Genomic DNA, 24,381 nt, shown 5'->3' with positions numbered 1-24,381 from the left:
CCTTTGGCCTAGATTCTAGAAGTGTAACCATCATGTTAAAACATGAGACTTAATTGCATTCTACCCCATCTTTGGACATCTAAATAGGAATATAACAGACTCTTAACAGCTCAGATTCTAGGAGCCTCGTAATCACTTCAGATGTCACCGTGAAATAATGCTGTTCCTCAGGCAATGTAGACATTATTATTGGCTAGCCATTATTACTAATCAGTGATCAGAATTGCTGTTTTGATAGTCAGGATTTATTACGGTCATTTCTTGTTTAGTGTGATTCTAGCTCTGAGACGGAAGGAATGATGCATAGAAGGAAAAAGCGAAGGACATGCAGCATGATGGGGAATGGCGACACAAGCTCCCACGATGACTGCGTGAGCAAAGAGCGCAGCTCCTCCAGGTGACCAAACAACTTATGGAAGCTCGTCCGATTTGGGGGGCTGGGCTGCTAATTGCAGACAAGGAGAGTATAAGGGAGTTGTCCGTAAAGGGAGGTAGCTTCACCATGTGCTTGTAACCCACCTTACCCCACACATCTCCTTTCTCATTTCTAATGCTCTAAACTGGGACTTCTGTTTATCAAAAAGTGCCTAGATTTCTTCACTTTTGATTCATTTTGATTGCTTGTCCAACTCACAACTCCTTCACTTGAAAATGGTAATGTTGTTAAGGTATAAAAATTCTATTTCTAGGAAAGAGAATCAGATTCCATGCTTATAGGGGTGTTAAGTGCTAGAGCTGGCAACTGAGGAATGAGACTTGAATAGCTAATCATATCTTGGAAAATACTTCTCAGGTTTTTGTAGTTTTTTGTAGCCTTGACTTCATGTATTTGCAGTGTTGTAGATGTTGATGTTCAAATAGTAGGTCAGAGCTTATGCCTGGTAAGCTTCCAATGGTGGGTGGTAGGTAACAAAGGAAAAGAAATGGTGTCTCTTGTACCACTGGGTCATTCTTCAGAGGCAGCAGGTGGATTCTGACCATACTATCTATTGGTGGATCCTGTTGATATGAAGCTTAGGAATTTCTGCTTTTAAGACAAAAAAATGGATCTCTGAAGAGCTGTTGTCCTGCTCTTGGTAAGGCTTGTGGCTGAGGTAAACATCTTAAGATGGCATCTCATCTCTCTTGCTTGTGTGGTCTGAAGGCTAGCAGGATGGGAATTGTTGGGTAATTAAAGGCTCTTTCCCAGCTATTTATGTCAGTACTTTTCTCAGATATTCATATGATTGGCTAGCCACTTCTGATTCCGCTGCAGTAAATGTATTGAAGAACTGGAGCTACTTCCAAGAAGCTTGAGGTGCATTACATTCTCTATGAAAAGTTTTTTTTTACTGCCATCTTGCATAAGCTAAAAGATGCATGCCCTGACATGACAGGAAGTTGTGTTTTTATTTTTGTTGTTATTTTTGACAGGATTAGGGAATCTTGTGGAAGCCGTGCTCATCCCTGAAAGATAACAAGACCCATCTAAAGGCAGTTGCAGCCAGCCAGCAGTCTTCTATTCTTCCTGTCAGCTGTATGCTTGGAGCTTTCTCAAGTCTTCACCACTCCTTTTTATTATTTTTTTAAATCCAAACTTCTACTTGCCATTACCTGCTGACTTCTTGCTTCCTAAAGGAGAAAACTAGAGATTTCTATGTTCTCAAAACTTTCTGCACTCCATCAAACAAGCTTTGTTATACATCAGAAGACAATGCTGCCCTCTGCAAGGCTGTGCTGTGGCTCACAACTCCATGCAGTCGGCAAAAGAAAATGGGGAATATCTATTCAAAACGTAATCTTAAAAATAAGCAGGTAGCTCCTGAAAGCCTGTGTCAAGGTCCAACATTGTCATATGTTTACAAGTTGAGTTCTCGTGCACTACAACTGGAGGTCAGAACTATAACCTCTGCTGCATGTAACTAGTCAGCAGATCCTTTAACTTGAGCACAAAAAGAGACACTGTGTTAGCTATATCCAACCAAGTACCCTTCTGTTGTGTAAAAAATGATCACCCTGTAAAAAGCACCTTTTTGTAATTCTTAACTTGTTGATGACACAAAACCAACCATGGACTAATAAGATTCGTGAGAAATGTAATGTCTGAACCAGCAGTCCATTTCCACAATTAATATGCTTTCTATTTTAAAGAAAAGCTGCTGGATTTTGCAGTAAGCTTGTAAGTTTGCCCCAGAAAAATAGGTATGGAAGAAGCTGTAGTTGCCTCTTTTACCTCTCCCTGTGGGAGCTTCTGGAAACATTATATGAAGGTAAAGCTTTTTTATATGGAGTGTATGGAGTCTGAAAAAATACAATAAAAAACCCATTTTATGAAGAACTGCTTCTCTGCAGCCCAGAAACTTCCTACTCGTATCTGCTGTTGTAATATGGCAGGTATTTTTATGTGTGTGTGTTTTGTCTTGAAATAAGATGTGGTTGTGTGTATCTTAAGGTAGCTGTATTCTTTCAGGATATGTTGCTGCTTCAAAGTTTTTTGTTTTGTTAATGGAGATGGGTGTTATGTGTTAAGATGGGTCTTGTACCTCCATACACAACAGTCTCTACAATGAAGGTCTGCAATATAGTGAAAAGGTCTGATGCCCCAATAACACTTAAAAGCAAGTTTAATGATTAATTGGGTATGCTTCTCAATTCTCTTTTTGTTTTTCTACTTACCCCTATTACCAGCAACCTAGGGAGAATTCACATCTACTGGCTGATGCACTGTGAAAGTACTAATTATTCATTTCCAAAATACTACCATATCACTCAGGCAGGGATCCACATATCACTTGCCAGCCTTAACTCCATACTTGCACAAAACTATCATTTTTTGTGAATGCCAACAGTATGTGTTAAAAGGATGGCTGCCTTCTGTATCCCATAACTGTTTTCTCCCAGGCTCTTTTTCCTTAAAACACTTGGGTTAAACTAGCAGACTTGTACCTGATGCTGCTCAGCCAGTGCAGTTAAAATCAGTATCGTTTGTAAGGTTCAGTCTACTATCTTGATTCAAAATTGCATCCAAACATTGAGGAGAACCTGATGTCTGAACTCAGGAACTATCATGCAAAGTTTAGTTACAATATCTTAAGAAGGATCCAAATGCATAGCGAACGCACAAACACCTTTCCAAAATTTATAGCGGATGAAAGTAACCAGGTGAATTTACCTTGCATACCCCTGGATTTTACAACTTCCTGGGAAGCTGTATCTGTATAACTTTATGTTCCAATTTTTTTGTGGCCTGGTACCCAAGAACTTGTAACTCAGGAGGCAGATGAACAGCAACAGGAAAGGAATTAGGACTAGTATAGATATCTTAACATTGACCAGAACATTTGAAGCAGCCTGAGTCAGCCCAATATTTACTCATTGGCAGCAGCATTTTCAATATCTTGGGCAAAGGTCTTTTCTAGCCTTGCTTCCTGCTATTACGTTGTTTGACAACCGTGGATTGCATCAATAACCTTCGGCATGCCAATCAGAATTTGGCAAAATCTGCCCGTGCTGTTAAAGTATTCCTTGCAACCATGAGGTTTAGAATATTGAAAGTGTATTTGTTTTGCTTTCTGTGTTTAAAAAAGGAGAGTTGTGTAATACATTCTGTGTGGCCTTTATGCACTAGGTTTGCAGGGAATGTCATCTTTACCTAGAAGTCTTAATTCCTGTTTGTCATACTGGGATGCAGATACATTTGTTCAGCCATGTACATTTATTTAAACTAGGATTACAAACCTTCACTGAGTTGATCAGTAAAATTCATCTGGAAGTTGGGGGCTAAGTATGCTTGGTGGGTGAGGCTGAAGAGCCCTGCCATTTGGGTACAATATGCTAACTTTCTCTGTCTTGTATCAAATATGCTATTAAAACACAAACTTCGGTGGCTTTTTTCTTTGTATCAAAAGCTGATGGATATTTGGCATTTCAGGGTTAAGCCAGTTATATTTTTTTAGGAATAGTCACCACAGGCAACTAAACATGTCAGTGTTCAGCTACAATCAGTGTCCTTTTTAAATGTATCGTATATCTTCCACAAGTGGGATTTGTTCATTTATAGATGCCATTTGCCTCTGTTACTGTACTAGGGAATATTTTTATTCCAGATCTCCCAAACTGATGAAAAAAACCCACATTAAACTTGGGCTTTCTTTCTTTAAAAAAATTGTAGATTTTATTTATAGGAATGTACATCTTGCATCTGAGTAGCTGGCTAGCTCCTTTCAGTTGCGCTCTTTCAGTGTTGTCATTTTCATTGTTTTGCCAAATGCCAACTATATTCCTGTTCTGCGGAGTTGAAGCCAGGCAGCTGTCATGCTGGAGGAAAGTAAATTGGTTTTGTTAAGTACCAATCATTCAGATAGTGGTGGGTTGGGAATAAGGATCCTGAATTCTTTACTTGCCCAGGGTTGCAAGCAGAAGTAAATAACTCCAAGCTTCTGGTTTAATGATTCCTTTGTGATGGGGTGACAAGAGTGTGAAAACTGCAATATTGCTTCTAAATAATCCTTGCAGAGAAAAATTACAGCTGATCGTTGTTTAAATCACAACTCTTATTTTAAAGATACTGCTTTTCACAAACTCCCCCCCCCCTTAATGTGCCTCTTTGAAAACCAATGCAGTGTTTATATTATGACAGCTGCAGTTAGACCTGAAGTTGCTGCCTAAAAGTCCAATGGCTAATACTTGCCTTTTTTATAACTATGATACCTAGAAACTTATATTATGAGATTATAATGATCCTAGCCAGGATCATTATTAAACACTAATTAAGCAACAGGGGCTTAACAAATAAATATATCTCTAGCTCAGACTTTATTTTCAGGTCCTTAATGCTGTACTGTTATTAGAACATATGCTTTGTTAATGGAGGCACTTTATGCATTTTAAAAGGATGCATGTTTTACAGTTACCCATCTGATGAAAAATTTCACTTAGAGCTTGTGATTGCATCAAAGAAAGTCCTGGGTTTATTAGCTCTTCATGCATATTTCAGTTAAACTGGATCAACCTTTTTTTCTGAACAGCTTTCAGCAACAGCCACTTCTTACTTGGGGAAATGTGCTAAAACCTTTTCTTTCTCAAATTCCTAATGACTGGGTCATTGTGTTGAGGATACCTGAGAGGCCCTTAGACTAGCTCCATTCTTCCCTTTTGTGAGGGGCGAAGTCTCTGGACTGTTTCAGCAACATTTAAAGTGCCAGCTCCTCTAACAACTCGTTAAGTCTAATCATTTAATGGAACCAGGGTGGGAGTGCTCTGAATTGTTCTCTGAATGATTTTCATGTTTTTCATTTTTAAATTTTTTAAAATAAAGCCTTATTTTCCATTACTTCACTTGTACTTAGCTTTCATCTAAACATTGGGTGATAATCTTTTTCCTTATGTGCAGTATCTAACTTGCAGTGTCACAATTTGTAGGATTCTGAAATACTTGATTCAGTGCAGTATGCTAACTAGAATATATCTTCTGCTAGAGCTTCAACTTCTTATTGAATTTGTATCCTGATTACTGCCTTGCATTTTCTAGGAAATGCTTTAGATAGTATTGTACCCTTCTGCATAGAGGAAATCAGAAGCCCAAAGTGACTTCATGCTTCTGCAATACATACATTTGAAAGCAACAGTGAATTGGCCTTTAGTTTTGTGTAGCACTTTTTAATCAACCCGTATTGCCTCGATAAGGATATCAGAGACAGAACAGATTACCTTTATTTAACTTGTAACTTTCGGTTAAGCCATATCAGACAAATGAAACATAAGTTTGATATGGCTTAACTGGAAGTTGCAACATCCTTTACTTAGACAGAGCAACCACATAGATCTGAAAAGAGGTTGTGAATCTCTGCTTCGCTCTCTATGCATGCTAGGCGGTGTGCTACTTACTCAGTGCTAGGCTACAGTTATGTGGCTGAGAGGAATTAGATATGTTTTACTAAAAAACTCATCAATAGTAAAAAAAGGGAATAGTCTATTATCATAGAATTGTACAGATGAAAGGTACCCTGGGTTCCAGTTACAGATAGGTAGCCGTGTTGGTCTGCCATAGTCAAAACAAAATAAACTAGATGACCCTGGGGTCATCTAGTTCAACCGCCTACAATGCAAGAATCTCAACTAGATCACATATGGCAGATGGCCATCCAACCTCTGAAATTATATTGTAGGAATTTATTTTTAGGAGACTTTAATTAGTTACCAGAGTTTGATCTGGAAGCTCCTACAAAGCTTTCCAATCACCTTTTTGTTGACCTTGGTCTTTCTCTGGATTTAGAGTGCAATTGGAACAAATGTGGTTATGGTTTAAACAAGTTTCACACAATTTCTTACAAACATTTGAAACAATAAAGTCACACATATATTTAAAAGAAGAAACACGAGGCATTTCTTAAACGGTAGAGATTCAAGGTAGCAGTTCTTACCTGTCACCCCAGAGTCCCATATGCACCCACAGCTTTGGTGGTCCAAATCCAAACGAATCACACCCATCATGCTTTTGCCCTTTTTTATATAGTTCTTAAACCTTGGGTTCCATATAAGATGGCTATCTCAAACATAATGATTCTCCCTCTGATTCTCCCTCTTTCTCCACATGTGACTTTGACCTACACTGCAGAATTCAGTAGCCTTTCCCACCATGAGCTCATCCCAGTTATGGGTTCACTTAGTCTTGCTGAGATTTCTGAAAATAATACAATTCCCTGTTATGATCCTTTAAAATATTCACCAGATGTCCCAATCAAAACCCTAAACATTTAACACACTTTCCTGCCTATGTTCTGTGACTGTTTGAGATTGCAAGTGCTCACAGAGTACCTCTATCCCTTGTTCTGTTTGCTTTACTGTCCACAAGTTCCTCTTTTCCCAAACTTGCTCCAGCTTAATATACCAGTGTATCAACGTGGTCAATTTTTACAAGACCCCATATCCTTGATGGGTCTAGTATTCACTTCTACTTTTTTCTAATTCAGTTAGGTGCATTCAGCAATGAACAATGTTTGCCTCCTGTGCAGCCCACTGTAAAATTTGGCCTTTCCTGTTTCTGCCAGCAGCTATGAATAATACTCCATTTAACTTCAAGACAGCAGAGTCTGATAGTTGAATGGTGGTCGCAGGGTCCTACAATAGCCAGCCCAGGAAATGGCTGAAGCTGTGATCCAAGTATACTGTACATGGTTACTAGAAAGTAAGCCCCACTGAACTCTGTAGGAAGCCACCTACATCAGTTTCTTAAGACTTTGCAAATTCTTACAATTCTGTTGTATAGGATTTAGATTCTTGAACCTGAACAACAGCTTATTTGAAGCTTTGCCTTCATCTTCATGGTCTCCCTCTGCAGCACTGGTAGGGAAAGTGTTTCACTGTCCTTCTGCTAGAATCCCTTTTGTATGGTACCATCTTGTTTGTGGGATTTGCATTGGCTGTCAGTCTACTGCCAGCCACTTTCTCCTTTTATATCCCTTATATACTGCATTCTGTAGGAGACTTAGTCTTTAAAAGTTCCAGATACCAGAAGATACTTTAAAAGATACCAGAAGCCAGCCCCACAGTAATTCAGACCAGGGCTTTCAGTATAGCTGCCCCTATTCTACAGAGCAGCATTTCTGCTGAGATAATGGCAGGTGCCCACTATGTATGCTTTCTAGAAACAACTGGCACCATTTTTGTTTCTGCAAGCCTTTTCAGCTAATGGAAAAGTTACCTGCCTTAGGTGTTCATTTTGTGATTTTAAACCTACACTTGGTTGTTCTTTTCTGCCTTTTAAGGACATGGCTGTAGTTCACCTGGGACATGTATGTGGCAGGCAATTCCCTAATTATCAAGTAATCATAATAGTGAGAAGGGAAGAGGGATTTTCTCTCCCACTTCAGATGTTAACTGATTTGCTCTGTTACCATGCCATGGTTTAGTTGTGGATTGGCTATGCAAACACACACTGGTTGTTTACAAATTAGGTTGACATGTCTTTGTGCATTGGAAATAGTGCTGGCGCTCAACTATCCTTTCCTACCTTGTTTTTCTCAATAAGGTCCATTCCATTCTAAAGCGATTGAGTCTGCATATGGCCACCATAGTTGCAGTTGTCCTTGCTGTCAATTTCCTGCTTAGATATTTGTTTGGAGGACCACGCTTTTCCAGTAGAGGGCAGCAAACTGCTGAAATCAGCTGAGTGTTCTGTGGAAGAGCTTGGTCTGTTGAAAATTAAATAAAAAAATTCCTTCCAGTAGTATCTGAAGAAGTGTGCATGCACACGAAAGCTCATACCTAGAACTAACTTAGTTGGTCTTTAAGGTGCTACTGGAAGGATTTTTTTTATTTTGTTTTGACTATGGCAGACCAACACGGCTACCCATCTGTGTTGAAAATTAGACACCGTTTGATGAAGAACTGGCCCTTATCTCCAATAATGGGGTGATCTGGACTAAGGAGAGCAGACACCAACAACCTGGTCATTTAAGTAAGGGGGAGGGGGAGAATCTTGGCAAACCATGCTATCACTTCCTTATAACCGGGAGAGGTAAACCTGTGACCCTCATGAAGTTTTGTTCCAATTTCCATCCGTTCTAGTTAGCATGGTTCATTTTCAGGGATGATGAGAGTTGCAGAGCAGCAGCAACTGCAGAGCACCAGGTTCCCTATCCCTTCTTGAAATGGATTGCCACATCAACCCTTTGTACAGATCTATGGCTCTTCATCGGTGAATCTTCAAAAGGATTCCCAGTCCATAGATTTCCTTTTTTGTCAGAGGTTCTGAGAACCAATATATTCAGTCACATAAGACTACAGTGGTACCTTGGGTTACAGACACTTCAGGTTACAGACTCCACTAACCCAGAAATAGTACTTCGGGTTAAGAACTTCGCTTCAGGATGAGAACAGAAATTGTGCAGCAGCAGCGCGGCAGCAGCAGGAGGCCCCATTAGCTAAAGTGGTGCTTCAGGTTAAGAACAGTTTCAGGTTAAGAATGGACCTCCAGAACGAATTAAGTTCTTAAGCCGAGGTACCACTGTATATACTTGGTTGCTGGCTGCATGCGTCCCATGAGCATCTGGTTGGCCACTGTGAGACAGGATGCTGGGTTTAGATGGGCCACTGGCCTCATCCAGCAGGCTATTTTTATGTTCTTATACTGTACTCCCTTAAAAAAATAATAATAATCAAGTTTTGGGTGTTTCTTAGCTAGATACTCAAAATCCATAAATGTCCATATTGAGTGTGTCCATATAAGCACTTCTGCAAAATGGAAATTTAAGCAACAAACAAAATAGAGGCTATGGCCTTTCACTGATGTGCTGTATATCTGGCTCACTTGTAGCAATTGCTCCCTCTTGCACACAGAAGTAGTCAGTGTGGGAGCTACTCTGATAAAATCAGAGAACTGGAAAACTGTATCAGAGGCCAGTTCTGTCATCTATTACTTTTACCTGCCAAAATGAAACTTGGAGGCAACTAGCCCAGACCTTCCCAAAGATTTGAGTCAAGCAGAGAGAAAGGTAGAGATGTTCTAATGCTAAAGATTTAAAGAGAATTCACTTCCCTTTTCTGTCATAGTCCATTCTGAAAAATGACACTGACGTATCTAGCAACTGTATATTGTCTAACAAAAGAGAAGAAATACCAGCCAGCTGACGCTTCCTAGATGTGCCTTAGCACCGTCCAAAAGGGAGCGATCGCTAACAGTCCAGCTCTGCTTATCCCTTTCCTGTGAGATATAAAGCTGTATGGAGGAGAAGATTAGGTGTTATGGCTGTTTGTTACTAAGAATATAATTATCCGCATGTTAATGATCACCGTCTTGATAGGATTAGCCTGAAAGACAATCTCAGCTACAACCCTGGAGATGTTGCCTTGGCCAGTCCACTGTTCTTTTAAGTGGATTTACTTGGTCTCCCTATCCCAGGCAATGCATAAAATATTAATATATAAAGGTCACATTAGAACTCGGAGAGAATTTATATTGGCTCTGTTGACTTAAGTAGGACAAAATCAAAAGAAAACAAACCCTGTCCCTTAAAGGCATGCTGGAATGTGGCCCTTGTCTCCAGAGGTGAGCTTGATTAATGCCCTCTTGCTAGGGATGGTGTGTCCCATTTTGTTGCTTGAGATTAAAGGAGAAGTTCTGCTTCTGCCATCTGCTGCCACCTGTTCTGCCACCACCATGCATCCTTCCGCATGCGCCATTGTCAGAGGAGTGGCACCACTATCAGCGCTGATTTAGGGTAAGATTGCACTGGTTTCAGGTAAGATCTTGCCCAAAATGGCTGCAAACGTGCCCAAAATTGGTGCTGATTGTGGTGGGGCTTCTCCCGTGGGGTAGGCAAGGCACCCACAGGCATGACGCCTGAGGAGTTTCTGCTGCCTGAAACAGTGGCCTCCCCTGCCTGGTGGCTGGGACGCCTCTGCCTTCTGCTGTAAAGGAAACAATGCAAACCTGTGAGAATGTGATTTGGTGGGTGGATTTGTTTTCTACAACTCTTAAAGGCTGAAGTAGTCCCAAATGCCAACTGGAACTACTATTCATATATTTTAGAAAATGGGAGCAGCCCTGCACCCATCACTTATTACTGATGATGACTCACGTTTTCTCTGACCTGCAAGCTAGTAGCATAAAATCAAAGTGTGTGTATGGCTGCAAGCCTCTCTGCACACAGAGACCTCTAACCAGGCACTCACATGAGGCCGGACTGCCCAATACCGGGAGCATTAAAACCCTTTTTCTTCAACAAAGGTGATCTAAGGTGGGTCATAACAGTCATGCTACCACCACACAAATGTATGGAAAAGAAAAAAAGAAAAGAAAAGGATCCCCAGATTCATGTCTGGATTAAATATGGTTCCTGGATCTGTAAAAATGCAGACTCTATCAGTTCAAGCCTTTGGTGAAGTCTCACAAGCTGTGTGTACAGAGATGGGGATGACTTGTGGCTCTATGTTCTTGAACTACAACTGTCATCATCTCTGACCATTGGCCATGCTGGCTAGGGCTGATGGGGGTTTGAAGTCCAGCTACACCTGGAGGGCCACAGAATTCCCTACTCCTGCTTTTCTGTCTCAGTACAACGTATTGCACTCACTGGACCCCTCAAGACTTCACGCAAAACTGAGAACTGTAACATGAGCTAGAGACTGAGTTCTACCTAGCAAATTTGTCCCAGTAGCACAAAGGCTTCCACCACCTACACAAAGGAACTTCCTCTTCTTTCCTCCCCATGTATTCCTCCTGATCTGTTCTAGGGGTTCCTGAAACCCCCAGAGCAGATGTGGGAAAAGAACATCCTGTTTCATTGGCAGAAGCCCTTGTCTTAGTCAGAGGACTTGATTGAAGACAGCCCTATGCTGAGCACCTGCGCCGATTCATTTATAAATCTATTGAAAAAAATTGGGGATATGTTTAGCGAGGATGTGGATAAAAGCCAACCCTCTCTTATCCTACCAGAGTTGTGATGTTACATACAAACTTCAGAATCTTAAAATGAACCAAAGAAGGCTGAAGCTGACCTCTTTGTCGGTTTTTGTTTTTACAAAAGAAACAATGTAAAATCAGTAAAATGGAGAGATGGGTAAAACTTCAGCCGCTTCCAGCAGCCACCCTGTACCATATCTTTTTTCCCAAGGCTGTGCAAACAATATCTGGCCATCCAGCTTCCTGGCAATGACTAGAGACCAGTAAACATCACTGAAGGCTGCATCTGCGTTGACTGCAAGGTTATGGTGCAGTCTCTCTCTCTCTCTCTCTCTCTCTCTCTCTCTCTCTCCCCCTCTTCCCCTCTCCCCCTCTCCCCCCCCCCCCCATGACTGAAGCAGGATGGAGAACTGCAGGACTAATTTCTCTGTTTACAGGCCAGCACCTAGCAGCCCTAGGATATGAGTCTGGCATGCGAGCTTTAATTTCCCTTTCCTGTTGGCAAGCCAGGGCATACCGTAGTTATCTATCCTGATAGCTTGGGGGGAGTCTGTAACAGCACAGATAAATTTTACTTCTGGACAGCAATCTGCTACCAGACTTACAAACCTTGCAGGGCTTAATCAATACAGTGGTACCTCAGGTTACATACACTTCAGGTTACATATGCTTCAGGTTACATGTGCTTCAGGTTACAGACTCTGCTAACCCAGAAATATTACCTCAGGTTAAGAACTTTGCTTCAGGATGAGAACAGAAATCGTGCTCCGGCGGCGCAGCAGCAGTGGGAGGCCCCATTAGCTAAAGTGGTGCTTCAGGTTAAGAACAGTTTCAGGTTAAGAACGGACCTCCGGAACAAATTAAGTACTTAACCCGAGGTACCACTGTATTTAGGACTGTTAAAAAGAGGAAAAGCATGGCCCTATTGTCCAGAGATGTTTTCTGTCACCTTGTGCCTCCTTTTGTGGTACATGAAGGATTGTTCTTCCTGCCTTGCTAAGCAAGGCATTGCTGTGGGAAGTAGACTGAACAATGCAAAAAGCCGGTGTGTGTGACAAATGGCACAGGTGTCTCTAAGGGAAGCTGTACCTCTGTGGTTTAACCGGCGGCGGCTGCTGCCAGCACATCAGATTCTACCTTGCTTTGAAGCCAAAGGCTCTTCAGCTACGATACTTTTCAAAAACAGGGAAACAACACTTCTCAGCCCACTGCTCACCTTCATTCCTAACTTGGTTTAATAGACTAACCATCTCCATTCATGAGGGAGGTCTCTGGACCTGATCCTGACCAACTTCTGCTGAAGGCAAATAGAAACAGACATCCCAGCTGTACTAAGTATTTTAAAAATGTGTTCTAGGAATAGGGGAAGGTGAGCAGAGAAGTTTTTGGATGTTCACTTAGTGTAGCAAAGAGGCAGGGAAAGTACTTAGCACTAAGCCAGGGAAATCTCTGGAGAAGATGTAAAGGAGATTCCCTCTTGCAAGATTTCCCCTTGTATACTGAGGAACAAAACAACTGAATTGCTAAACCAACCTTAATTGTTGCTTGGCTTTGGAGATTATGGACAGAAAGAACCTCCCTTGCTGGGTGGAAGGAGATAATCCATAGCAGACAGGGTATTTAAGTGGAAGATGGGTTTGAGCTTAGTTCTGCTACGGTGGTGAAGGGCTGGCTGCATGTGAGAGAGTGTGCCAGTTATATAGCACTCTTAATGGACCAAGTGTTTTACAATCTTAATAATTCCTCATTCCTGTGAAATAAGTGCTTAATGTCCCCATTTTATGAGTAAGCAACTGAGGCAGAGGCTGAGTGATTGATTCAGGGCCACCCAGTTGTCTTAACTGAGCAAGTGCAATTCATTGGTGGAAAGAGGCTTGTTATTCTTACTTATTTTATTTCTACACCACCCTTCATCCAAAGATCACAGGTCAGTTTTCAATATAAAAACACATGCAAACCATAATAACAAACAGAAATAATTCCCCCCTTCCCCTGCACACACATATACACAGTTTGAAAGGGAGAAGCAGAACAGAGCATTCCATAAATATTGTGTTGTCACCCTATGGACCTCGTGCGGAAGAGGCACACAAAGAAAGGCCTCGGGTGATGATTGCATGATATGATTTTATGATACGATTTTATGATTGCTTGATCATAGTGCTTATCTATTCATAGGCCTAACCAGGATTTATATTGGGGTCAGGATGGGGGGGCGTGTAGAACCAAGCTATCTGTGACACAATTGGTCAGTTAGTTAAGTATTTTAATTTACTAGGTGGGGGGGGGACTGTCCCCTGGTTACACCCATGTATCCATTATGATTTGATGATATTGTAAGATGTCTTATGATATAATATTTCACTTTCTTCAATGTTTCATTCTGGATTGTTTTATTTGATGTTTTAATTAAGGTTGTAAACCACTTTGAGTTGTTGTTTTTTGCTTAAAAATATAAAGTAGTATAGAAACATAATACTACTACTACTACTACTACTAATAATAATAATCGTCAAGGACTGGGCCCAACCCATACCAGCTGGGGAGAAGGAGCAAAGAGAACGCGCGCCCCCCGCATCAGGGGTCTAAGAGGCGGGAGCGCGCGGCGGTGGGCGGGGCGCAGGGCCGTGACGCGCGTGTTGTGAAACCCGACCCAGCTTGAGGAGAGGCGGGATTCCGCCCAGTGCTGCTGCTGTCAGGCTGTTGCGCGGCGCGCGTGGGGACCGTGGAATTCGCCGGAGCTCTTTCCACTGCGCGACAGCAGAACCAGGGGAGGCGAGATATCGGAGGGAGCTGCCTGCCGCTCTTACCCTTAAGAACGCGGTTCTTCTCTGCTAGCGGCGGCAGCTCCTTGCTGGTGCGTTGCAGGCGGTGCTGCGGAGCCCCCAGCGCAGGGACTGCGGCGGCGGCGGCGGCGCTGCTGCCGAAGGAGGGATGGATGTAGCGTCGGAGTTGTACTACCTGGCCGTCCCGCTGCTCTTCACCGTCTTGGCCGTGATCCTCGCCTCGGTCTTTGTGAAGCTGAGGACCGGCTCGGAGGGCGACAAAGCGGCGGCGGCGGCGGCGGCCCCGGGAGGAGGCGAGCCCCGAGAGGCCGCCGAGGAGAGCGCTGCGGCAGAGCCGGCGGACGGGGCAGAGGGCGGCGAAGCGGGAGCGGAGGAGCCGGGCGCAGCGGGGCCTCCCCGGCTTCTTGAGGAGGGAGGCGGGGAAGTGAAGGGCGAGGGGAGAAGGCGCCGCGAGGAGGAGGAGGAGATCGGGGCTGCCGAAGAAGAAGGGGGCGAGGAGGAGAAAGAGCAGCGCCAGGAGAGAGGCGGCGAGGAGGACGAGGACGCCGCCGCCGCCGCCTCTAGGACTGCCCAAGCCGGACAGCAGAGCCACCCGCAGGAGGTCAAGATCCCCAGCCAGGCGGCGGCGGCTGTCGCTGCCGCTCCGGTGGCGGTAGAAGAGCAGGAGGAAGAGGAGGAAGAAGAGGAGGAGGAGGAAGAGGAGGAGAGCAAGGTAAAGGAGATGCTACTGGGGGAGCCAGGGAGAAGTGTGTGCTTGGAGTCTTGTAAGATCCAGGTGTGTGTGTGTGTGTGTGTGTGTGTGTGGAAGGGAGCCCGAGAGTCATCTAGCCCAACCCCCTGCAATGCAGGGCTCTCCACTAAAGCATTCCTGTTTATGCATATATATGTAGATCGCGGAGCTTTTGCATTTTGTGCTTGTTTGCCTCGACTTGTGCATGTGAGCCAAGCCGGTGACTTGAACTGTGCGGGTATTTGGTGGGGAGGTCAATGCGCTCTCCTTCGAAAGGCCGAGCGAAGCCTCCCGCCGCAGCCAATCAAGGCGCGGATCGCCTCCTGCCGAGGACTCCCCTCGCCGCACCTCGCCTTTGTTGCTCTGCGTTTCGTGCCCATTCAGCATTCCAGGCAATTGGCGGGCGCAGCTCCAGGGCGATGCCACGTTCCATGCGGTGCCATTACTTCTAATACTTGCACTGCCCTAGCCCGCGAGTCAAAGAGGGTAATAAACAGGGGAGAGCCATCCAGGACCCTCGATCTCTTGACAGCATCAACCCAAACTTTGAATGTAACAAACAAGCTGCCTTGGTGTCACTCTTTGTACAGCCCAGTGCATCTGCCGAAGGGAGACCCCGAAAAGCTTTCCATCCCCTTCTCTCCCATTTGTGTAACTGGCTCAGGAAGCCCACCTGTTGCTTCAGGAAGTGTGAGCAATGACTGCTTGCTGCTGCTGTAAATGTCGCAGGCCTCATTCAGAAGAGAGACTTTTAAGATTCCCAAAGCAAAGGTGTGCTGATTTATTTATTTCTGAAATAGCTTGATGGAAATAATGCATTACCTTTTACCTTTAGTTGCTTGTGCTCACTTTGGGATCTGCTTTTGGCATTTTGTCTTTTCTGTTGGTAGCCTAAATGCTAGAGGTGGTCTTGGAAAGTCTTCTCCTTACTCCTGACGCAACTTTTATACATGAAGGTATAATCCCCATTCATGGTGCCTTCTCCAGCCTTTAAGGAGGACAGGTCTGGCTTCCTATCTCCTCCTACAGTCTCATGTTTTCCTATAGTCTCGAGAGTGAGACACATTATGATGTCCCCTATTTCCCCAGAGATGTCTCCTGGATATGCATAGGGCAGGAGGCACTGGCATGCAGCAAAGGTAAAAAATACTCGCCTCTGCATCCAGCCCTGGATGGCTTCTGATTAAAAATAAATGAGCCATCTTCAAGACACAAAGAGGTGACACGCTGCCTGCTTTGTCAACCTACCATTGTTCTAGTTAGGCTATAAACCATGTGTTGTGCTTAAAATCCTTAATATCTAAAATATGCCCCATTACTTCACTCTCTTCTAGACTGGCACTGGAACCGTATTCCTTAAAGTAGCTCAGATATAGTCCAGACAAGTAGGACTTGCAGCAACATTTGGCCATGCTTTTTCTAGGATACTCCATTTCTATTTCCACTCCCACCCCCTTTTCCTGTCCCCTCCTCAACAGTCAGCATTCCCATGGCCACTGAACATGTTCGGTCCCTGTGGGGTTGTTTTATGCGGGGCTGCTACTTTGATTTTATTTTTCTACAGACTATTTTGTACTTTTCTCTGTCTGCAAGTACTTCTGCACATCACCTCCTGGGCCATTTTGGCTATACTGTACAGGGATCCACACTCAAGGAATGAATCTGTTAGCATATAGGATGATTACAGATGCACATTGAAGTATCACAACAGGTGGCTTCAGGCAGACCATTTTTTAAGACGCTGGAAGTCTAAGGAGGGGGGTGTCTGAATGTTCATTTGAGGGGATCCCCTCATTCTTAACACTGCACCCTGTGTTAAGGTCATTTCCAGGGGGTTTTTCAGTAGGAACTCGCCAGAACTGAGTTCTGGCACTTCCCAGGTGGGCTCCGTTGCCATTATAAGAGAACAAGGGAGGTGTTTATGGTGAGTTCCAGCACCTCTTCTTCCATAAAAATAGCACTGGTCATTCCCCCGCCCCACTCCTGTTGGAGTGCACTCTGTCCAGATAGATGAGTCACTGTTGTCACCCTCATGTACAAGGCCAAGAACAATTCCTTTGCTGAAGAAAGAGGCTGCCATGAGGGCTTGAAAAGAGGGAAGCAGTGCACAACCCCACCCACACCAACACTTTCGCCTAAGTGCAACACAGAATGTGCTCTGCCTAACATTGACTTGGTTGTTGAGGAAAATCTACTGCATATAGAAAGTGTGTGTAAAGTCTCATGAAGAGTCCAAGTCTAGCCTCATCACCACTATGGCATGACTCAGCATTGGGGAGGGAGGACATTGATTCCTCCATTATGTTGGGTGTATAATCTTTGCAACTCCATAGAAATAGCACTATTAAAAGAGCTGTTGTGTTGTAGCGGCTAAACGACAGACGACATGAGCTGCAGTCCAGAACGCTTCCAACTCAAATCTACTCTCCATGATGTATCTCACTAGGCATTGCTATGTCATCATCATCATCATCATCATCATCATCATCATCATCATTGCTTCCTGATTTACTGCATACACCAAAGCTGAATAATTCCCCGAATAAAAGGTGATTTTGGAAGGGATTTACCAAATGAAAGTAATTTATAAGTGTTTTCCCCCCCAATTTGGTTTGGAATAGCAGTGGGACACCAAACTTGTGTCTCCTTCCAAATGGTGTTCGAATATAATTCTCATCACCCCTGCTGCTCGTGGTTAGAACAACTAAAAGGGCTGGTGCCTGGTTAAGTGTGTGCAGGAGCGTGGCAGGCCCAGAGGAGATTAATGAGCAGTGAGCCTGTCTGGGTGCTTTACTGGGATCCAACCCAGAAGACTTCGATTTAAGATTATTTAATCCCATTGACGTCACTGTCTTTAACTAGTTTGTGCTGTTCACTGCCTCATACATATCTTCCAGTCCCACTCTCCCATCTCTAACAGGGGAAGAATACTAACCTGCTTACAAGTTGTGGTAAGGATTGCTGAAGTTCTTTGAACCCACAAAAAGTGCTATATAAATATTATTTATTACATTTATATCCCCCCTTTGCCGCAATGGGCTCAAGGTATCATACCCCCCATTTTATCCCCACAACAACCCTGTGAGGTAGGCTAGGTTGAGATGTGATGACTGACCAAAGGTTACCTAGTGAGCTTTGTGGCATTTTAACCTGGATCTCCTGGTCTTAGTCTGAGAGTCGAACCGCTACCTTCTCCAGCTAGTCAGAAATAACAACTGGGGGGGCCTGTTCTTGGTTAAAATTGCTTCAGGTCTCCATCTGAGGTCTAACTTGGTACAAAAAGCCAGTGTGGAGTAGTGAATAACATTAGTAAAGGGCCTGGCAAATGAGTCCTGCATTTACTCTGCTCATTTTGTTTTCTGGTTCATATGCTGCTTGCCTCTGCGGCATCTCTTTAGGAGATATGCTACCTTAGTTGGTTTTTTTGCGAAGTAAATGGAAGCAGTGCAGAGTCAGCACATCTTAGAAACAGGCCCCTATAGCCCAGATGCCAGATTGCAGGAGGAAGGATGTGTTTGTTGATGCTATTGTGATTATTATTTTCATCCCTGGACCCGGTGATTACCTTCCACATCGCTCGCTTAGCTCCTGTGCCTGTTTATGCCTTTGGGCACCCTTTTACCTTGTTTTGTAATTTCCCCAGGGAAACATTGGCGAGAGGGAGAAGTTGCCCTAAGCAGGCCTGCTGATCAGGAGATAGCTTCTGTTAAGCCAGCTGGGTTTCCCAGCATACAGAGCACGTGCTGGCTTCTCTGGGTGGAAATATACAGCATCTAAAAATATCTATATATAGCTGGCCTCAGACAAGCAGCCTCACAGTGTGCTTGGTGGGAGCCTCCCCACTGTCGTGGCATGATGGGCGTCTCTTGGTTCAGAAAGAATTACTTTTATTTCTCTGAGGTGGGGCTGGGCTCCTTTCTGGCTAGCGTACACCCTTCTCTGCCTTTCCCCCTATTCTTCTGTCTCTGTATTAGCTACAGCTTATCTACGCTTTCTAAGAGTATCTACAAAAGCAACGTTTATGCCTGCTCTGTACATAAGGTCACCTCATTTTACTGCCTTTTTGCTGTTTGTACCCAAATATGTCCATGGGGTCTTCCCGTGTTTATTGTGTGATAACCATCAGCGCAGATTAATGGGCAGTTTCCTGTGACTCCTAGCTGTATGTCCATAGAACACAGCTTCACAAACAAAGCTGTTGTGTGAATATGTTTGGTGGCTCCCATGTTGCTAACCCTCATGGTTTTGGAGATAATTTTAGAAAAGGGAAAACTCTCATTTGGGGGAAAGACCATTTGTACACTGTAAAGCTACCAGAGTTGTTGTTTTTTCCTCCGTCAGTGCGTCTCCTATCATGTCTGCCTCCCTTCCCCTCAGAATCATAATCACCTCTCACCACCACCATCATAATCCTGTCGCTCCATTTTTTTCTTGTTACCTGTAATCACAAAATCTGTGCAAACTCAAACTGTGAATGAAGAATGCACCAAAAGGAATCCACACATTCTAACTGTGTTAAATTTCACGTGCTGCATTTTTTTGGGGGGGGGGGGGACTAAATTTGAATCCACGTTACTTCCTGAACAGTGCCCACTAAATTGCCTCAAAAACAAAATATGTTCCCTAAGTTCCCTAAGTTCCCTCCAGTTATTGCTGGACTGCATCTTCTATCGCCGCTGTTCGTTGGTCATGCTGGCAGGGACTGGTGGAAGCTGGAGTCCAATAAACACCTGGAAGACATCATATTGATTACCCCTGCCCTATGTCAATAAGCAAACTCCATTTGGTGTTTTTTATATATAATTAAGGGAGAGTTATCAGGCCTTTTGATTAGAACAACCCCAGGAAACCAATGCCTGGTTAAGTGTGAGTCTACCAGGTCCAGAGGGGTTTAATGAGTGGATGGGCTTAGCTGGGATCCTAGCCAGAATGCTTTGATGCAGAAGTAACACGCCGAGCAGCTCACTGGCTTAACTGCCTTGTGGTGTACATTGTCTTTCTTATTTATTTATTATGTTCGTTTATGCAGACTGCATACCACGCATTCGCAAGGCTGAAAACCAGTACAGTGGTACCTCAGGTTAAGTACTTAATTCGTTCTGGAGGTCCGTTCTTAACCTGAAACTGTTCTTAACCTAAAGCACCACTTCAGCTAATGGGGCCTCCCGCTGCTGCTGCACCACCAGAGCACGATTTCTGTTCTCATCCTGAAGCAAAGTTCTTAACCTGAAGCACTATTTCTGGGTTAGCGGAGTCTGTAACCTGAAGCGTATGTAACCTGAAGCGTATGTAACCCGAGGTACCACTGTATATTGGAAGGATATTAGGTAGGAAGATGCCTTGCGTTGTAAAGAAAATGTCATGTTTCAGAACCCCTCAGCCTGTAGAGTATGGCACCTACCCATTCCAACATCCCTTGTTTTTTAAGTTCTCAGCCAGAATTCTGCAAATCACCTACTGTCAGGGAACTGCCATCGGAAGAACAGGTGGTGGAAAGGCTCCAGGAGAATAGGAGAGACTCTGCAGAAGAAGAGGGAACCAGTAGGGGGGGAGCAGGAGCTCCAAGGGAAAGGGAGTCGGAGGGGAGGCTCTGGGATACTTCCGGTGAGAACAGTGAGGAGGTATCAAGGCCCCCTTTAGGGACCCCCACCCCTCGCCGGAAACTGTCACGCAGAGAATCCAGGAGACGCGTTTCCGTTAAACAGCTTTTATGTTGGAAACGTTTCCGCAGACGCCCACTGTCGGATTCTAACAGCGACTGACGGAGCCATGCCAAAGGGCTCCGCTCAAGGCAGAGCTTTGCTACGCTGAGCAAACTCTGAGGGACCAACCCTTTTAAGCACAAGCAGCTCATCATCCCATCACAGCAATCCGACAGTCTCTGAAAGCAGCTTGTGCAAGGAGAGGCATCATGAGCAACCCAGCCGGAGCCGGAGAAGGGGGAGCAGCTGCAGCCGGTCCAAGCCTGGAAGAAAGGTACAGGATGTTGGAGGTCCAGTTAGCTCTGCAAACGGCTAGGCTTGAGGAGAGGAGGGCTCACGATGCAGAAAAGGGAAAAGCCACGCAACTCTCGAGGAAGGTGCCAGGACTGGTGCAGAAGTTTGGGGGTGATCCCAGGAACTATCAAGCCTTTAGGACAGAGATGCAATATACCCTCAATCTGCAGTTTGATGATTTTCCTGATGAGGAATCGAGGGTAGCGTTTGTGATTGGCCATCTCGAAGGGGGGGTGAAACACTGGGTGAGACCCCTAATGGCAGCCAATAATGAGGTCCTAAAGGACACAAGGAAGTTTTTTCGCGCCATGGATTTGATGTTCTCCAGCGAGATTGAGCAGGGAGTGGCGCGCAGACAGTTAATGGCGTGTAAACAAGGGAACCGATCTGTCCGTGAGTAGTGGACTGAGTTCACCATGTTGATCCATAAATTAAGTTGGGATTTGTCAGCGGAACCGATACAAATGCTGTTCGAAGAAGGACTATCTTCGGCAGTGAAAGACGAACTTTCCCGGGCGCCCAGGGTGGAGTCTATGGACCAGCTGACTAAATCCGCGCTGGCCATAGGAGCACGCCAGGAGGCCAGAGCCTTGGAGAAGCGGGAAGGGAAAGGGAAGCGTTGGAGGGATTTCCGCATTCCAGAGATTCCAGAGCAGCCTTCCCCGCCAGCAGAGCCGATGGAAATTGGAACAGCGCGCGCGCGCAGTTTCAAACCCCAGTGAAGGGCGGAAGAAGGAGGGAAAAGGCGCCAAGAAATGTTTTCTCTGCCAACAGCCAGGTCACTTTGCCAGAGTTTGTCCGCAAAGAAAGGAATGGCAAGGGATGGCGGGAGCTGTTGGGGAGGAGGCGGAGGGAGCTAAGGAGCAAGTAAAAGCCAACGCCTGGCTGCCACCATCGGGGCACAGCAGCCAGGCCAAGGAACAGTGAATGTGCCCACGCCGGAACCACCAAGACCAGCTCTTGTAATAGAGGTGTTGCTAGAGCTGGCAAACGGACACCCACTAAAGGTGAAGGTGCTATTGGACTCAGGCAGCTCCTGCAACTTTATGAGTAAGGAGTTTGCAGCCGAACACCAGATACAGACTATCCCCTTAAATAACCCTCTGCAGGTGACCATGATTGATGGGAGGGCGTTGTTGGGAGGAGAAGTTAACCAGCAGACTGTCCCCATGATAATGAAGCTGGCAAGGCACACAGAACTGATAGCGTTTAATATAGCCACCTTGGGAGGAGCGCCCATTATTTTGGGAATGAGCTGGCTAGCGCTGCATGATCCGCTAGTGGGATGGCACCAGAGGGTGGTTTCCTTTGGGTCAGCGCATTGCCTGGCACATTGCACGGAGAGGGAGAGCCAAGTAGGCACCCAAGCCACGCTAGCAAGGATGGAAGTAACAGACCAAGGGAGGGTACCACGACAATACGCCGACTTGGCTAATGTCTTCAGTGAAAGGGAAGCAGATAAACTACCCCCGCACAGACCTTTTGACTGTCAAATCAACTTACTCCCAGGAGCACAATTGCCAGTGGGCAAGCTGTATGCAATGTCAGACAGGGAGATGCAGGAGTTAAGGGAGTTTATAGACAAGAACCTCAAGCGAAGGTTCATCAGAGAGTCACGAGCGGTGGGGGGTAGCCCAGTGTTTTTTGTGGACAAAAAAAATACAGATAAACCGAGATTGGTCGTAGACTTCAGGGCCCTAAATGCCGTGTCCGAACCAGTGGCTTTCCCCATGCCCAGAATCGATGACATTCTGACCCGGGTGAGGAAAGGGAAAATTTTTACCAAGCTGGACCTAAGGGGGGGCGTACAACCTGATACGTATGAGAAAGGGAGACGAGTGGAAAACCACTATGTTCACCCCTTTGGGGGCCTTTGAATACCTCGTTATGCCCTTCGGCCTCCAGGGGGGGTCGGCCGTTTTTCAGTCGTTCATGAATCACGTCCTAGGACCATTGCTTTACAAGAACTGCGCAGCGTTCTTAGATGACGTACTAGTGTACTCAGAGAATGAGGAGCAGCATGTGCGAGATGTATGAGAGGTACTGAGCAAACTGCAAGAAAACCAGCTGTGGGTGAAACTGGAGAAGTGTCAGTTTCACACCAGAGAGGTGGAATTCCTGGGGTACCGGTTGTCAGACAAGGGGCTGGCCATGGATCCTAGCAAAGTTCAAGCGGTACTGGAATGGAAACCACCGAAAACTAAGAAAGACGTGCAAAGGTTCTTGGGTTTCGGAAACTTCTATCGGAAGTTCATCAAGAACTTTGCCCACTTAACGGCCCCCATCACGGATTGTCTCAGCAGTAAGAAGAAATTTGTCTGGACGGAAGAAGTGCAGCGAGCGTTTGAAAGGTTAAAGAAGGCGTTTGCTTCGGAAGAACAACTCTTACACGTGGATCTGCAGCAGCCAATGAGAGTGGAGACTGACGTGTCAGACAGAGCGGTGGGTGCAGTGCTCCTACAGCCGGGAAAGGATACGTCAGAATGGAAACCATGTGCCTTCTTCTCGCGGAAGTTGAACAAATCCGAGAGGAACTACACAGTGTACGACAGAGAATTACTCGCCATCCATGAAGCGTTCCGGAGATGGCGACACCTGTTGATTGGGGCGCAGCACAAGGTTCAAGTGCGGACAGACCACAAAAATCTAGAATACTGGAGAACGGCCCGAGTACTGAACCAGAGACAAGTAAGATGGGCGCAAGAGTTCTCCAAGTTCAATTTTGAAATTCGCTACGTGCCAGGGCCAGAGAACGTCAGGGCGGACGCTCTCTCCCGAAAACCTGAGTACTTGGAGGGGGAGGGAGCGGCGGAGGAAAGACATATCATCCCCGAGGACCACTGGGTTTGTGGGGCGGCATTGGTGGGGCAAAGAGAACTGGTGGAGGGTACCGAGAACGATGAATACGCCCAAGAAAAGCTCAGGGAACTCAGGGGAACAGGGGAGAACACAGGGGGTTTTGAGGAAAAGAACGGAAAGTTGTATTACAAAGGGGCACTCTACATACCAGATGGGGAACTAAGAGGCCGAGTGCTCAGACAGTTACATGACAGCCCCATGGCGGGCCACTTCGGGCAGCACAAAACCATGTGGTTGGTTACCAGGGAATTTTGGTGGCCCAAGGTGAGGGAAAACGTGCGGGAGTATGTCCAGGGATGCGACAGGTGCCAGAGAGCAAAAGGAGAGAGGCTGGCACCAGCGGGGCTATTAGAACCCTTACCCACACCAGAAAGACCATGGGAGATGGTATCCATAGATTTTATGACAGATCTGCCAAAATCCAAAGGAAAAACAGCTGTCATGGTGGTGGTGGATCTATTAACTAAGATGTGCCATTTTATAGCCTGTTCACATGCAGTCACAGCGGAAGAAACCGCAAAGTTGTTTGTAAAGCATATTTTCAGGTTGCATGGCGCCCCCTTGAGGGTGGTCAGCGACAGAGGGAAACAATTTACTTCCAGGTTCTGGAGGAAGCTAATGAGCTTG

At 45.2% G+C, this 24,381-nt stretch overlaps 1 protein-coding gene across 7 annotated transcripts in view; it reads left to right on the top strand.

The window, feature by feature from the left end:
- Nucleotides 1-24,381, top strand: part of JMJD6 (jumonji domain containing 6, arginine demethylase and lysine hydroxylase) — a 93,477-nt gene that overhangs the window by 9,168 nt on the left and 59,928 nt on the right. For 6 of the 7 annotated variants that reach the window (XR_014153601.1, XR_014153602.1, XR_014153603.1 and 3 more), the window contains exon 6: nt 270-397. Coding sequence is in view for 4 of the 7 variants with exons in the window: in XM_081850801.1 (XP_081706927.1) it covers nt 270-397 (128 nt within the window). In the remaining 3 variants the exon portion in view is untranslated. Of the gene's footprint in view, nt 1-269; nt 398-1,413; nt 5,312-24,381 lie in introns of those variants that run through there. The other variant, XM_081850804.1, reaches the window with a different exon arrangement.

The sequence above is a fragment of the Podarcis erhardii genome, assembly GCF_964252035.2.
Source record: "Podarcis erhardii genome assembly, chromosome: 2".
In the NCBI taxonomy this organism is placed as follows: domain Eukaryota; kingdom Metazoa; phylum Chordata; class Lepidosauria; order Squamata; family Lacertidae; genus Podarcis; species Podarcis erhardii.
This window is presented reverse-complemented; position numbering and strand designations above follow the sequence as displayed.